Source organism: Pararge aegeria, chromosome 2 (genome assembly GCF_905163445.1).
Source record: "Pararge aegeria chromosome 2, ilParAegt1.1, whole genome shotgun sequence".
NCBI lineage: Eukaryota > Metazoa > Arthropoda > Insecta > Lepidoptera > Nymphalidae > Pararge > Pararge aegeria.
In genome coordinates this window covers 7,308,954-7,325,745 of record NC_053181.1, presented here as the reverse complement: position 1 = coordinate 7,325,745, position 16,792 = coordinate 7,308,954, and the positions used below count along the sequence as shown (strand labels likewise).

The 16,792-nt window shown below is 35.1% G+C and overlaps 3 protein-coding genes across 3 annotated transcripts; 1 reads left to right on the top strand and 2 right to left on the bottom strand.

Annotated features, from left to right (window-relative positions):
- The first annotated feature begins 514 nt into the window (after positions 1-514).
- On the top strand, positions 515-5,697 carry LOC120634618. The gene is made up of 5 exons (XM_039905354.1): positions 515-584; positions 2,996-3,142; positions 3,633-3,725; positions 4,674-4,890; positions 5,478-5,697. The coding sequence occupies exons 1-5, from the start codon at positions 515-517 to the stop codon at positions 5,695-5,697; spliced, it is 747 nt and encodes a 248-aa protein (XP_039761288.1).
- Positions 5,698-6,212: 515 nt separating this feature from the next.
- Positions 6,213-9,438, bottom strand: LOC120630326 (pancreatic triacylglycerol lipase-like). The gene is made up of 6 exons (XM_039899524.1): positions 9,396-9,438; positions 8,636-8,807; positions 7,997-8,145; positions 7,462-7,710; positions 6,355-6,685; positions 6,213-6,270 (listed from the first exon to the last, which is right to left on the bottom strand). Exons 1-6 carry the CDS (start codon positions 9,436-9,438, stop codon positions 6,213-6,215), a joined length of 1,002 nt encoding a protein of 333 aa, XP_039755458.1.
- Positions 9,439-10,374: 936 nt separating this feature from the next.
- On the bottom strand, positions 10,375-13,769 carry LOC120630318 (pancreatic triacylglycerol lipase-like). The gene is made up of 6 exons (XM_039899513.1): positions 13,721-13,769; positions 12,975-13,026; positions 12,252-12,397; positions 11,578-11,820; positions 10,670-11,021; positions 10,375-10,432 (listed from the first exon to the last, which is right to left on the bottom strand). Exons 1-6 carry the CDS (start codon positions 13,767-13,769, stop codon positions 10,375-10,377), a joined length of 900 nt encoding a protein of 299 aa, XP_039755447.1.
- Between the last annotated feature and the right edge of the window lie 3,023 nt (positions 13,770-16,792).

The window sequence follows — 16,792 nt, the reverse complement described above, 5'->3', positions numbered from 1 at the left end:
TTACGTTATTTGAATATCTTTTGTATGATATTGTAAATTGCCTAATTATTATGGTATCTTATACAATTGGTCTTCATCTGAAATATTTAATTTACGTGTATGATGATGATTATGATTGAAAATAGCATTTTAATCATTCTTCTTTTTGCATCATATATTTGATTAGTTCTCAATGAGATCTTCTTAATTTATATCACCAACTTTTTTAAATACCTTTACGTGTAAAATAGCGAAAAAAATTCTTCATACATTTTTAAAGATATATTTATCCTCAAATCCCGTAGTCTCACTTTCTCAGTGCATTTATCGATGCATGTTATTACTACACTGCGTTATGCTTTATTTTAAATTTCACCTTCTATTGTGAGAGGTGAAACCGGCAGAGATCCGAGGAAAGGACCAGTTGTCAGTGTTGGCTCGGCTTTGGCGTCGTCCGCCTCTCTACGCCATACAATCCTCTATTAAATACACTTTATACGCATTTATTAAATTAACCGTTTAATTGTGTCACAACATGTCCCTTAAAGTGACACTTGGTTTGTTTGTGACGTACCTTGCGCTTGCTAACGGAGCCAGCATTTTAGGTGAGTCTGCCATAGTACTCGTATAAACCTTTGTAAAAGGAAAGCGGTTATGATTGATGGTATCTTTGAGTGTTTGAATAATTAATTGAATTATTGGAACAGCTTTATTCATAGACAACTGTTATTGACACCAATTTATGAGTGTTATTCAGTACTTGATTAGTTTAGTATTACAAAGAAGTGTTTGTTATAAAAGGAACCTAATTTTTTTTTAATATACTCCATGATTCTATCGGCAACTCAAACTTTTTAACTGTTTTTTTTTTAACATTCATAAAAATTTTATCCACTTCCGCGATACCTACGTCGGAGTAATTCGAAATATTTTTAATAGATCCAAATAAATAAAATTGAAGTGTCAACCTTTTGCCTATTACGACTTTGTGCCTCTTACATCAATATTTAAACGTAAGATGATAGCCCAGTGGGTAGGAGGTTCGACTACACTTTCGGGGAGCCGAGTTCGAATACCAGCACACACCGGGCCGGTAATGGGTTGATATGATGATAATGATAACCCAAACACTTCTATCTATTTAATTTCATTTAACTTGTTAGTCTGTTTGTTTGGTTTTTGTCTGGGTCTGCCGTAGGTTGTTACGGCTCTCCTACTCTACCCTGCTTCGGTTGCAAGATTGTTTGAAAGGCTTCGATATTAGAGACATTACCTCTGCAATTAGATTCACACTTTAATAAAACCTCTTTATATGCATTTCTGCAATAAAGTAAATATTTTATATGAATAAACCACCCAAGGTAGTCTGAATCGCGCAAGAAGGGTTCCGTACCATTATCTATAAAAAGGGCAAAAAATCATATCTGTTGGTACCATCATCTTATCAACCCAATAACGGCCCACTACAGGGCACGGGTCTCCTCCCACAATGAGAAGGTTCAGTTTTGTTTTAATTTTATTATTTATTATAAAAATTAATATCTAAGTAAATAAATGAATGAATGAAAGAGTGAATGAATGCATGAATTTCAGTATGACCGACTGACTGACTGACTGACTGACTGACTGTCGATCTTATTGATTCATGCAGGATTTTTACCACATAAATCATTAGGAAGGGACGATATTCCCTTCATGTATGTTACATTATATTTTTATATATGTTAAATTACAAAGGCATCTCTCGTAGTCAGAGCAAGCAATTTGCCTGCCTTTAACGGTACAGTTATTTAACTTCTAACACCGCACAAAATATGTTATATAATCTTACAGTTCTTATAACAATGAGATCACTCAACTTAAAGTGGAACTGACTGACAACAATTCACCGGACACTGTTAAGTGAAAGTGAAATGTGAAAGCACGTCGGTACCGCAAAGGCATAAAATTGCTAAGTATGTAGTTATATGTTAACTATAACAATATTGAAGCGATGTTAGCCCAGTGGTTAGGACTTCGGCTTCACTTTCGAGAGGCCGAGTTTGAGTCCAAGCACGCGTCTTTAACTTTTTAAGTTGTGTGTGTTTTAGGTAATTAATGTTTTTAAAGGCATGTGAAGTCCAGCAATCCGCACTGGGCCAGGACTACCACTTGTATCCTTCTCATTGTTTGAGGAGACTCGTGTTCTTTAATGGGCCGGTATCGAGTTGATATGACGATGATAATGATTACAATATTATGTCGATATATTATATAGAGAAACAACTCCAAAAAAGTAGGAGATACTAAATTCAATATTTTTATTTTATTTCTTTGCATCGTTGCAATCTACAAGTCAAAGCTTTCTAATTGAAATGATATCTGTCGATTTTACCAATATGCATTTTCCTTTCAATTGCAAGTTTTATGTTGGTAAATGTTTTATTTTACAAATATTTTTAAATACTCCATATCTAAAAGCACAATATTCAAAAATTCTATGCAATGTACGAAATGCGAAAAGTGCTTGATTACTATTATACGTATTTAGAGAAAAAATATTTCTAAATGTTTACCTTTGGAAAATTTTTAAAATTCCCAAATTCGCAAAACTCATCATAGAACATATTCTATGTTTTATTCTATAGATAATCCATGCTACTATTAGAAATGCGAACGTGTATATGTGTGTAAACCTGTTTGTTCTTTACCAACGTTTATATACTTCTTATCCATGGAAATTAAAGATTTACAGTATGCCTAAGAAGGAATCTAATTTCTGAATGTCAGGTTTAGGTTGATCATAAATGTTTTTGCAGTAGGGTGGTGACTACAACTTATTTTCTACTACTTCGCGTTTATATATTCAATAAGATCTATTAAACAATGCCCCACACTGCTGCAAACTCAGCTAGTTTGGTATAACTTACAGTCCCACAGCAACATGTATTTTGAATTATATCCTTACAAAAGTGACTAGCGTTTTCCCTAAAAAAGTTACGAATACCTAATGATTGTAACATTTTCTTCTTTATAGACTATCTGGACTGGGATGGCGGTAAGAAACTGATTGATGTACCAGAGCTACGCAATGATCAGCCAAACAGGAACTGCATGTGCAAAGGCCCAGCCTGCGTGTGCTGTGTTGATTTCAACATCACATTCGTAGATCTTGGTGGACCTGGTAAGACAATTTACCGAAAAACTAAAAGCGTTTTTTAAAGACACTTTATCTAGCACTATCTCAAGTATATTCAAAGCTTCACTGGCAATGGACAGGAACGCTCCGCTGAGGTCACGAAGTGTTTGAACCGCATATACCAGATGTACGTTGATGGCACACGGACAGATGGCGAAAGTCCGTGGATTTTCAAAATTCTTACAAGAGACCTAAAATAGTCCAGCACTGGACATTAATCGGATAACATGATTATGATGATGATGAGGACGACGCTATACGGTATCCGAGAGTAATCAAAACGGTTGTACGATTAAAATTAATTGATTTAACTACTATCGTACTAACCGTTTAACATAAGAAGTAAAGAGACTCATGTATGTTCAGTGACTTAGGGCAAAGTGTCACATTTAAACTAAAGTTAAAATACAGAAAACTACAATTTTCTCATTATGCAATAAGGAATCAATTATCGTTGTATATTTGTGATTTTTAGGATGCGTACATATGAAATATGTGTCACCGGAAGAAGGATTCTCGGTGAACGTGTCTTATGGCAAAAATCTTATCCACACTTCTAAAATACAAGGTAATTAGAATTTATCGACCTTTGCGCACCTATTTTAAGGTAGCTGTTTTGACAGGAATGGCTAAACTTACATGCTTCAAGAATGTAAGTTCTGTCTTTAAAAGTAGTACGGGATTCTAGAAACATGACTCGCTCTACTGTACAAATATTTACATGGGAGGTTCCTCGCAACCAAGAAAGTGTATATTTAGTAAATAAATTTTGTTATTTACTAAATATACACTTTCTTAAAATTAATTTATTTCACGTAGGCCTGTCAGTTTTTCCCACCAGTTTGGACTTAGGAAGGCAGACTCTAACGATAAGAAGCCGACAAAACTCAGCAGTTGTTCCTTTCCACATAAGCATTTACAAATATCTTACAGTAAATGAGAACAAATCTGAATCCTTCAACGCAACCTTGTCATTCGAAATGTATCAATTGTAAAGTAATAAAAGTGTACTAAAAGTGTTTTAACTCATTGTGTAAGCTTATGCATTTGAATGTTCAGAAATCACTTTCGGAATTGTTTTATTAAATCTAATGCTCAATCCCACGAAGGACTTCTGGACCTTTCGCAGACGATGTGCAGATATCACTAATTCATGTCGGTTAGCGGGTCGAATTTTAACATCAGCTTTTTATTTATAACTAGTAATATATTAAGCCTTGCGGGACACCCATTAAAGTAGAAAATGATGCACGAGACTTTATGGCTTTATGCACACCCATTGCATGGATCCCTTCTGTAATCAAATTAATTGCAACGTTTTTGATTATATTGCACGCATTTGTTGCTTACTTATATAATACTTATGTTGTACGCAATCGAATGCCTCGGAGATATAACATAAAACACCAAATACTCTGTGAATATTTTACAAATTAGGTGCCTGTAGCTTTGTACTGCGAGTTATAAAAATTTATACTAACAAAATTGTATTGATTCCGATTCGATTCTTTTAAAGGTGCCAATCCAGCACCAATATGCCTGGAGGTCTTTGGGAAGTTTGCTCAAGTCTGCGCCAAGTTCAATGACTTAGCTCCTACTGCAGACGGCCTTCGTGGTTGTCTTGAGCTTGAACCTAGATTGCTTGGAGAAGCTCAACTGGAGTTCCCGATCGGCTGTTTCAAATCGACTGCTGGGGGAATGGAAATGGAAGATCCTCCCGCAGAACCAGAAGAGTAAGTTCGAATGAAATATTATGGAGCTAATCTTCTAATAATCTTAAACTCAATACACGAATGCATTGCTTTTTAACTAGCAAATAACGAAAATAGCCTCTCAATTCAAGAGAGATTCTTAATGATGACGAACACTTTTCGACGTCATACATATTTTTTTACGGTGAATTTCGATGTTTTTACTGTTATTTATGCTGCTTTGTTGCATAACGCACTAGAGTTATATTTCATCAATAGCCTATAACAGTTTGCCCATAATCACCACACTGGATAGACGGGTTGGTGATCGCAAAATATGGTTGTAGTGGCACAGAGTGCGCTGCTGCACGCTCTCCTTTATATCCCTTTAGTCGACTTGGGAAACACGCACGAGCAGGGGAGTAGTGGTGATAGTTGGAGGGTTACCTACTTGTTATGCTATTATTGAAAATATCTAATCTTGGTAAAGATTAAACATTCAGTATAGCAGGAAAATATCATTTAAGTTATCATAATTCCAATTAATATAACAATATATTGTAAGTCACACAATGTTATTATCACTTAATAAAAATAAAATATTTTTTTGTATTATTTTTATATTACAGGGCGACTGAAGAAACCGCAACGGAAGAAAGCACTTTTGATGTAGGATTCTTAACGGACTTAGTTATAACTGCGGAAAAGGGTATCGCATTCCTCAGTAACTTTCTAGATATCCCCACAAAAAGAAATGAAACTACAACAATCAAACCTATTACTAGCACAGCTCAAGACAGTTCTCAAAGAAGGGCTCCAAAGAACATCAAACACCCCAACCATTTGTGATAATCCTCATTCCTAAATGTAGACTTAAGTACAAAAAGGCATTTCGTAGTTAAGCTATTGCTTGCCATCGTGTGACGCTTCTTTTAAAAAAAGAAAGCGCTTTGTCTTCTCCTATTTATTTGCTTTAATAATGATGTAATGTTTGTACTGTTTAGTGATTACAAATTAATGAATAATAATGATATTATTTACGTAGTGAGATTCTTATTTGATGAAACCTATACCTAGTTAATACTATCCCGAATAAAACGAAAGAGCTTTTTATTTATTTATACTCTTTATTTTACACCACTACACAATTAGGAAATAAAGTAAGATGGAGAGAAACACAAAGATTGGATAGAATACACAAGGCGGCCTTATCGCTTAGAAGCGATCTCTGCCAGGCAATCTTCGGATTAGGACAACATAAGCGAGAACAAACAGGCGGTGTAAAATTATTATAAACCTACATTCAAATCACTACGTACTAATACATAAGCAAAAATTGCACAAATAAAGCTGCAGTAAATTATCTAGCCCTGTGAAAATGGCGGATTGGCATTAGTCTCCAGCAAGAACACACCAGTTGACCTGAAACAAATGTAAGGTATTTAAACAAAACTTTATTATTGCAATCACCTACTATGATCAACCTTTTAGAAAAGTAACACCTACCCTCTTTTAGGGATTAATCCGCCCATTCTTGAAGTCCTCGGTCCAGAGCACATCATCAAAACAGCAGCATAATAGTTTAAACACTGCCTTCCAGTAAAACCTCCAGATGTTATCGATTCTGCCATATAGAAGAAGGCTCTAGCGTGGTCACAAGCATTAGAATCACAGCCCGGCATTGATATACCTCCGTTAGGGTAAAAGTCCATGTGTCCCAGATCTGCAATATAGCCGTACATGCCATAGTTGGTGTGGATGACTTCTGTGTACTGACCGTCTGTTCGATGAAACTTGTTGAAGTTGGTTGCCCAACCAAGAAGAGCTGGATCGAGACCTGCAAATGAACAACGAGAAATCGTTTACCATAGCCAGGAAAGTAAAATACACTCGGATATCAATATCGGCGTAAAATAACCTGCAGAATGAAGACTAGTTTTACATAAAACGGCAGTTTCATATGACTTCTCGTACCTATCTACCATTCAAACGATAATTCAAAAATAGAGCGTCGACAACATTAAAGCAATGCAGTTTCAACTTATTATGATGCCTACATCAGGTAATCTTGTTCCGATAGACTCAATTAGTGTAACGACAGGCACAGAATTTAGTGAGACATTTGTAACTAACTTCTCTGTGAATTTGCCTTGAATTATTATAACATACTAAATAAAATACTGCTCTACAAATATTACAAATATGAAAGTTGCCGATGCTTGAAGGAAAAAAAACATTCGAACTCACTTTTGCATTTGTAATAATCTGCAAGTATCATTTAAAACTTACCTTAATGATCAATTTTACTAATATTAACTTTTCATATCCAAACATTTACGTCAATCAGTTGATACCGCGAGAGTTTTTTTTTTATTTCTGAAAGAATAGCTCTTGACCACATTCCACTTCAAGACAGTGCAGATGTGGCCTAAAATGAGGCGCGCTTGCCTAGAAGATGTGTATTTACTCTAGTTTTAAAGATAGCCAGGTCGTAAGAATAAGAAAACACAGAAATCGCGCATAAGAAAAAAAAGCTAAACGCTTTGTGCGAGTTTTTGGCATAAGGTTGTTTTCAATAGAAATTTTAATATACAAATAAAATAGACAACTCACCTGTGATATAAGGCACTTGCCTTTGAAGATTTCTTCCAACAACACCAGCCTGATGTCCACCAAGTCCGTGGCCTATTATATGATACTGAGCGAGAGTAGAACCAGATTGTTGATTCAACCAGGTAATAAACCGAGCAACGGCTCCCCCAGAGGACACGGTGTTTTCATTTGCTTCTCTGTACCTCATAGCATTAGCTCCTCTGCTCCAATCGACGACTATAACGTTTAGATCTTCAGCTCTCAACAAAGCTAGAAAGATCAACAAAACAAATGGAAGTTGAAGTCTAACCTCGAATATTTAAAGGTACATCACAAATAAAACATCCATTGGATCCGTTTTGTTTATTAGCTTGTAGTATTCTTAACTTGTAATTCTTTGCTTAAAGCATTGGATATAATGAATACGTAGGGCTGATTTTTAACTTCTTTGTTCATTTGATTTTATCTTCATCCAAATATAAAGTATAACTTTCATATATAAGTAGGAAAACTGGTTTTATTTGCATGCATCGTCTTTGATAATAAAAAAACATACCGGGTACTAGTACAGTGTTGAAATCGGATGTCGCTGAATTCAACCATCCATGGATAAGAACTATTGTTCTTCTATTGCGATTGTAGTTAGATCTTGTGAGTAGCCCTGCATTATTGTTAACCAAAGGTTGACTTACAGATGGGTTAGCTCTGAAATTAATTTTAAGTAATTATTTTAAATTTAATTTGGTAACATTTTACTTTTTTTTAACTTATTTTGTCCGTCCGGACCGTCCAGTCTTCTGATCTCACACTTATAAATACCAATATACAAGTGAATACATTTTCGAAATGTAACTTCTTTAGAAACGTTGTGATTTGAAACTCGATGAAACACATCAGGATAAAAACAAAGCACATAAATGTGTAGGATTCACTTCTACCAGGTGTGAATTGCACAGGACTTATTCTATTGTACAAGTTTTATTATTTATTATTGATTTTATTATTAATTTCTTTTTAAGAAATAAAACTTGAGAAAGATATAGGTGCCTGCTGAAACAAAGGCAAGTGTAGCTTAACATTCCAAGGTCATTCAAAAATATCTGCATGAATGAAATTTTAAGATTAAGGATAGATTTATTTATTTTGAGTTCATATATATTTTACAAAATTACAAATATACAAAATATTTCCGTACCTCGTGAATAAATGGTAAACGTTAGATGAATCAGGATTGTATCTGGCTACATTCAAAATATCTCCGAGAGATAGCCACAAGTCAACTAGATGAATTGCACCATTTGAATCATCCGCATACTGGTAACGTGGTCCATCGTCTTGATTCTTTAGAATTATATCTGTTGGTAAGGCTAAAACAAGTGTGCAAGTAAGTATACCGTACAATTCATCTAAGACGTACTGACCTATTTAACTACGTGACGTAATTATATTGGCCATTGCTCAATTCTGCTTAAAATTGATCTGGACCAGAAAGTATTATTTATTTCATTGGTAAAGTTTATTTATTTAATATTCATTATTATGAATTAATAATGAATATTAAATAAAAAATGATCGTAAATAGTAAACTTTATATTAGCAACATACTTATTTATATTAGTTGCGGTTGTAAATATACCTACTATTAATTCTAATAATTGAACTTCTTTTTCTTGAGTTTATCCTCAGCTAAATGGGGTCGGCACTACATGTCTTCTTCTTCCACTCCAGTTTAGTAGTAGTAAAGCTTTTTGTGACAGAGTTCGTCCGGATAAGTACAACCGCCATGCTTATGTCTTATTTCTGGTGGCGGTGTAATTAAAAGCACAGTTACTCTGGTTGATGGACACAAGGCGGCCGTTGAAAGACTTGTTTCTAACTTGCCCTGCGAAGTGTTGCTCTATTTATACGCGATGGTTATTCACTTACCATCAGGTGGGCCATCCTCAAAAACTCACTTTTATCAGCGGTCAATTCACTGTGTACTCCTTTTACACGCATATATCTCTTCTTTGGTCTGCCTCTTCTTTTTTGTCATTTCACGTAAATATAAAACATTCTGCAGGTAACATGATTTTCCTACATCCTTATTACATGACAATATCAAAAAGAAATACTAGAACTTACCAGAAGAAATGCCCAGACACAAAACGTATATAAAAGATAATAGTTTTAACATTTTCACCGTAGCTACTTGCCTATCGAGTAATAAAATATGACTCCTCGATTAAAAATTATTATTCAATAATAAATACTGATAATATCATCAACTTTAATCCATCTAATCAAACTGAATATTGATATTTCAATGTTCGTTTCAATGTATTTTTCCAATAGCCTACCACATTTTATATCATTATTGTCATGTTTCTCTGCGGAGTAGGTACCCCCGTCTTTTGTAGATTAGAGGATTTTGAGAGCATAGACCAGGCTACTCAAATGTTGATGTGCTTTAACGATTGTTGGCACATGTGTGAGACAATAACCGAGACAGGCGGTTTAAAGTGTTCCAAGGCACGGGAGTGGACCACGCCATTTTAACCCATTCAAGCCATTTTTACCAAATGCAAAAGAACACCCGGCTAAGTTTGTTGTAGGTTTCTTCTTAGACCAGGGCGCGTTTGGAATCTTTGTAGCTCTAGTTTAAGTTACGAATAATGTAATATGGTTATCGCCGACATCTCACTACAATGTACACATTTTGCATGTACTCGTAATGTACATCTATAGGCCTACAGATATTTTTTAACTTGACTTGACTCTAATTACTCTACAAAAGCTGTCTTAGACTTTTTTAGGTCTTAAATATTTTTCGTCAACAGGACATTAGAAAGGGAATAAAGGCAAAGGTGAGTAATAAATAATCGTTTTGCTCGAATAAAATAAACTCTTTATTTTATATTAAGTACATGATTTAATTTCTAAATTTCCTCCACTTTAGTTCCTGGCAAATGGGGGTGTTATGTTAGTCTCGAACGTATAGATGCCGCTTACGCTGTAAATATAGAAACGTATCTATGATTAGGTAATCAGTCGAAAACAGATAAATAGATAGATAGAAAAACTTTATTGCATCAAAACACAAAGGCCTACTTAAAAAAAATTAATTTAAGTAGAGCTCCTGAGCTTTTTTCAATTATAATCACTTATTATCATGGAGTGGAACCTAAAAATAGGGAACATAAAACTCTCCACGAGTCCATAAATATTTGTGTTAATTTTTACGACTTACCCTGTCTTTGCGGCAGTTCCTCCAAACACAACATCGCGTGCTCCCGTACAAATCAACTCAATAGCTTCTTCATAAGATTCACAAGCAGTACCAACGAATCTAGGTGCGTTTGCATTAGGAATGTCAGCACGTAGAGACTCAGCATAAAAGACGAAGGCGTAGGTGTGAGAGCAGGAAACGTCGACACAACCGACCTGCCAAGCACCACCGTTGGGGTAAAAGTCTATGTCGCCCAAAGGATAGTCATAACCATATAGACCGGCTGTGGTGTGAATGACTTCTACAAGGTCTGCGTCGTTTTTGGTTAGCTTGTCAGGATGATGGGTCCAGCCAGGAAGAGATGGATCGAGAGCTGAAACAAACCTGACTTTGAAAGACAACCCGGAGAAAATTCTGGACCAACAATATTTTTAAATGTTAACCTTTAACAAGTAGGCCTACTGTACATTAGCAATCATGACAACATAATATAAATAGGTACGTTTATGAAAAATCCTCCTATAAGACTAGTAGAAAAATAATAGTAGATTGTTCATCTTGAGGTAATACGATTTGAAACGTTTAGGGCGCCGGAAAAAATCATAAGCGTGATGAGAGATTTTAGAGTAACTCCCAAAAATATAATTTCATCTAGAATTCTAAGTGTAACAAGGACCTTGGCTGCCTTAGACATAGATAGCATTACATTGATAGCAGTGGCGTGTATGCACAGGGTATGAAGATGCATGCCGGTGATTGATAGTATAAGAATTAACAGAATTTTCTTCGAAATTGATTTCTGTACAACGTTACAACCCTGCTTCGAGAACTAGCAATGCATTATGAATGTAATGATGTACTTTATATTTGTATAAAAGGTCTTGGTACTATCGTGTGAGTTGCGTAAAATAATATCACAATAATCTTACCAATAATGCGAGGTACGTTTCCATTTATCATCCGGGCAGCGATACCTGCAGCATGGCCTCCAAGACCAACACCAACGATGTGAATATTAGCGGTATTGTAGCCGAAGTCATTACTTAGTAGATTTACAAACTGGGCGACAACACGGCCAACTTGGGGAATGCTGGCGAGTCCTGTAGTGTAGGTAGAAGAACCAGGGCTCCAGTCAACGGCGAGCACGTTAATGTCTTGCACGGCGAGATAAGCTTGAATAAAAAATACAAATATTTACGTTAATGTCCAAGAAATCTGAGGCCTGCCTGCGACTACCTATTAATAGGCGATATATCCTATTATTCCTCCGCGGTATTCGGTCCGCTTATTATTCCTATAAAAAAAAAATCTAAAATTATTGTATTGCTAATTGCTATTTTGATCTAGGAGTTCCCGTCGATAGATGGCATTAAGAAGGTGTACTCACACATACACACAAGTACACTTCAGCTTGTAGCAAACACAGGTAAAAAAATTCCATATAATCAAAAGTTAAACGACTAGTTACTGGACATACTGGCAACCTTCAAGTTTTACGCGAGGTGTTTTCTATCGTTAGCAGTTTACTAACGTAACGTAAGTATTTTATGCAAAAGCATAAAGTAACATACAAATATATTAAATAATGAAAAAATATATATACCAGAAACAACATGAGCATTAAAATTTCCAGCAACGCCTGGGCCATGGCTGTGGATTGTGAGGACAGTAGGGCGATCGTACTGGAACCCTGAAGCTAAAAGCGATGCCTGGGAAGGAAGCAGCGGTTGACTTTGCGTAGGGTTTTGTCTGAAATCATATACATACAACGTCGGAGTCATATAATATCAATGAGTCAAATTCTGCCTGCATACAAGATCATCTTAGCTAATCTTTCTATAAATTAACGTAGCGGAAATATTAATTCAGATTTTGATGATAATCTTCTATGACATAGATAATGAAGAGTTTTATTAATAGTAATCTGACTATCCGTGAATCTATAAAATATTTATTTAAACGTATTACGATAAAGATAAAAATTTTGATTCCTATCTTATTGTCCATAGAATGAAAGATAAAACCACACTGCTACTTGTTTGTTTTTTTTTCATTTAGGTATTTGACATGACTGTTTTACTTTCAGTACCTACTAATTTCAAACGCAATTTTACTATCTTCAAATAATAAATCTTTAACTCTTTTATCTTCAAGTTCTGTTTAATAATCCGAACGATCATAAACTCATTTATTTCTTTGCTTAACTAAATACGTAGATTACGTTTTTTTACAAATTAAATTAATGTAAGAAGTACCTATAACATTTAAAAAATAATAAATAATTTATGTTACGTGTCACACCTTATATTTGCTAGAAAATACTAACCTCGTGAACAAATGGAACACAATTTGGGTTGGTCCTAAGTTGAAGCTGTGCGCTATAGGGAGAAAATATTTTTTTATTTGTAGAACATTAAAATCAAAGTGATCGTCAGTCTTTTCTTATCGTGACTTATATCTAAGTTTATTTTGTATGTTTTGAAAAAGGTTCCTAGCAACAAAAGTAAGACAATTAAGTACTCCCAGTTCCGACCTTCAATAAATTTGGAAGTATCTATTACTGAATTCCGCTAAGTGGCACCAAAACTTAACGGGCTATTTTTGCGTTAACTTTTACCCTCGTAAAAGTTTGTCTGCCAATTCTAAAACTTGTGTGGTATAAGATCAATTGAAACTTTTGTGACCCGGAAGGGCCCCGATACGAACGTCGATTAGATCATAGATTAATGATAATAAAAACAGATCGTTGTTTCAAATCTACGTCCACTGCTGGACATAACCAGCGCCTAAAAATCTAGGTCTTATATTACTTATGTGTAGAGGCTAAATAACATGTCAGATTTTAATCTTAGGAAAATGAATTAACTACTGTTATAGTTCATTTTACTAAAAACCGTTAAGTAAAAACCCCTTTGCCTCTTGAACTATAAATAAATAATTGAAGCTTAAAAAGGAGCACTATTTCTATCACTAGATTTACAGAGAGGCACTCGAATTTCACCAATATCAGAATATGTAACTGTAATATATTAACATGTTTTATATCTTTTGAATAATCAACTCTCAAAATACCTGTTGCAGCAACGCACATAACAAGAGCTATTTTTGTAATCGCACACATTTTGATTATTTTTAAATAAACAAAAAATAACTATGCGGGGACTTTTATAATAAATTTATCGATATAAATGGGTATTTCCTTGAAAAACTTGTAATCGAAATGCTTGATAAATGGTAACAACGATTATAAAACTGTCTGATATCTACCGTATTTTACGAATTCAAGAGTTTTGTGTTCTATATTTATGGTCTGTTACGTTTGTCAGTACACGATTTAAAAGTACAGGTACTTTTTTGGCATAGGCACATTTCTGTATCTTATCTGCTTCATCCAGAAATTGCCACTTTGGATTACTTTAAATATATGGCGCTCTGATTAAAATAATTCTTAAAATCAAAAAAGTTTAGGTAACAAGTTCTTAAGGCATAATAAATAATAAATAAATATACTACGACAATACACACATGGCCATCTTGCCCCAAAGTAAGTGTAGCTTGTGTTATGGGAACTAAGATGACTAATGAATATTTTTATGAATAATATACATAAATACTTGTAATATACAGATAAACACCCAGACACTGAAAAACATTCATGTTCATCACACACACATGTTCCAGTTGTGGGAATCGAACCCACGGCCATGGACTCAGACAGCAGGGTTGCTGCCCACTGCGCCAGTCAGCCGTCAAAAGGTATGAATGTTTAAATCAGGCATATCTTCATCTTCTCCATCTTCAATGGATTTTCCGTTTGCCGCAATTAAACTCTTCGATTGTTGTTGGTGTAACCATGTTTTGTAATCACTGCATGGTAAAGTTACGATTGTCCTAACACTTTCAATGTTGCGAATTTGCGCGCGCTCAGTCGACTGCTTTGTCCGAGTTCTGTATTCCCGTTCTGTCCATTGTTCCACCATAGGCTGCGGATGCTGTAAATTTGAGATATGTAAGATTCACATATTGTAAACTTTTTTCAGTAGTATTTATAGTAGAAGGAACTACTATAAGGAAAATAATTAATTAGTACCTAATTTTTTGGAAATTCAAAGTAAAAAATTCAAAATTCATTTATTTCAAGAAGGCCTAGTTTGCAAGCACTTTTGAAACGTCAAGTCAGTCTGTTTGTAGTGACTCTAACACCGGTTCGGAAGGCAGATTCCACCGTGTAGAGCCGGCAAGAAACTTAGCCAATTGCTCATTTCAACATCATTTTACAGATGACAATATTTAAAATTTTCTATCTTGTGAGAAATGAGAGCGGAAACGGCTTCCAAGCAGCCATGTCGTCAAGAAATTCATTAATCGTATAGTAACCACGATTTATTAGATCGTGAGTTCAACAACTTCCTGATTTAAGCTGAGACTGTTGCTGTTGCCTCTTACATTCAACTCAAAGCGGAAATAAATTAACAGATTGATTTTACAATACATGTCGCGTTCTCAGGATACTAGAATGAAGACTGCAAGACGCAGCTGTAGAAGGTAGATCCACCACTAGGTAGATCGCTGAAATCAAGTAAATCAAAGTAAATCATTGGATTAGAATATCAAAGTAGATGTTGGGGTTTTCACAAGCCGTGGTCTTGTACCGCGTGTAGCTATCAGCTCCCTGTATCTCGTTTTACGCCCACCTTATGAACCACCGCTGCGTTGTTCGATATAGGTAAAAATTGCTACACCTTACGTACCCTACGTAAATCCGTCTTCCAGGCTGTGTGCCCTGCCCACTACCACTAAAGTTTTGCAACTTAAGTAAAGAGCAATATCAATCATTCTTGTTCTTCTACTGATCTGCTCATTTCATATTTGATCACGTAGATATAATCCGAGCATAGTCTCTTCCTCGCCTGCTGCGTGACTAAGGAACCCATAGATTGTGAAAATTCGTAAAACAGAGGACTTCTTCCAGCTGTTTGTTTGACGTCCATTGACGCTGAAAACGACCTACGTGAAGATTCGTTTGCTGGTGGTATCGCATTAAATTAATACCTTAATGATATGATAAAAAAATAGCGGCTAATCAATCATTTCTACCCTCATGATTAAAAGAGCATCTTATCAATCATGTTTTATTTTAATCCTTCATTGAAATAATTTTTTATGGAAAAAAAACCTATTAAGATTGGTCGAACCCAATCTTAATAGGTTTTTTTTGGCGTGATTGAAAAGTGTTTTGAACTATCAACATCATGATCTGCTATCTTGGGTATGTCTCGAGTGATTATTGTTTTTAAATCCTAACAACTGAAAGGAGTAAAGCAATTAATTATTACGTCACTTGAATATTTTTATTCATTCCGATGCCTTATTTGGAATGCGATTTAGAATGCGATGCGATGCCTACCTGAGGTTAGCTCAACATGACATATTGAAATTCATTACCTTCATTCGCAGCAACAGCGACAGGTTTTTCAGTAACCTGTGGAGTAAAGCAAGGATGTATCTAATACCCACACTCTTTGATTTGTACTTTTTCGTATTTATCAGCGCTATTTCATTCCGTTTCAATTATCATCATCAAATCAATCCGTTAAGGCCGTAGTCCACCACGCTGGCCCAGTGCGGATTGGTGGACATCTTTCAGAACATTATGTGGATGCAGGTTTTCTCACGATGTTTCCTTCACCTTTGAAGCAAGTGATATTTTAATTAATTAACACAGATAACTTAGAAAAGTAAGGTAGAGGTGCGTGCTGGGATTCGAACTCGGCCCCCCGAAAGTGAAGTAGAGCTAGTAGACGCCGAAGCCGTTTAGATAAACAGCTACTTAATTAAAAGTTAATAAAGGCCAATTCCGTCTGCACTCTTCCGTGGTCGATATCCCTTAAACGCGTACTAATAAGTGCTCTGTTCTTTTGATTTTATTAACATAATATGAGAAATTTCAAATCAAGAGTGAACTAAGGCTGTATCAATACTTACTCAGGCATTTATTTATTTATTTAGGAATACCAACCGCTAATAAATTTTTTCTTGTCCAAGTTTTTACGTTGTCAGCTAAGTGAATGTTCAGCTTATTACAGGTTTTCACAACGATTGCAAATAATTTCAAAATTAATTACATTTTATAAATAACTGCAT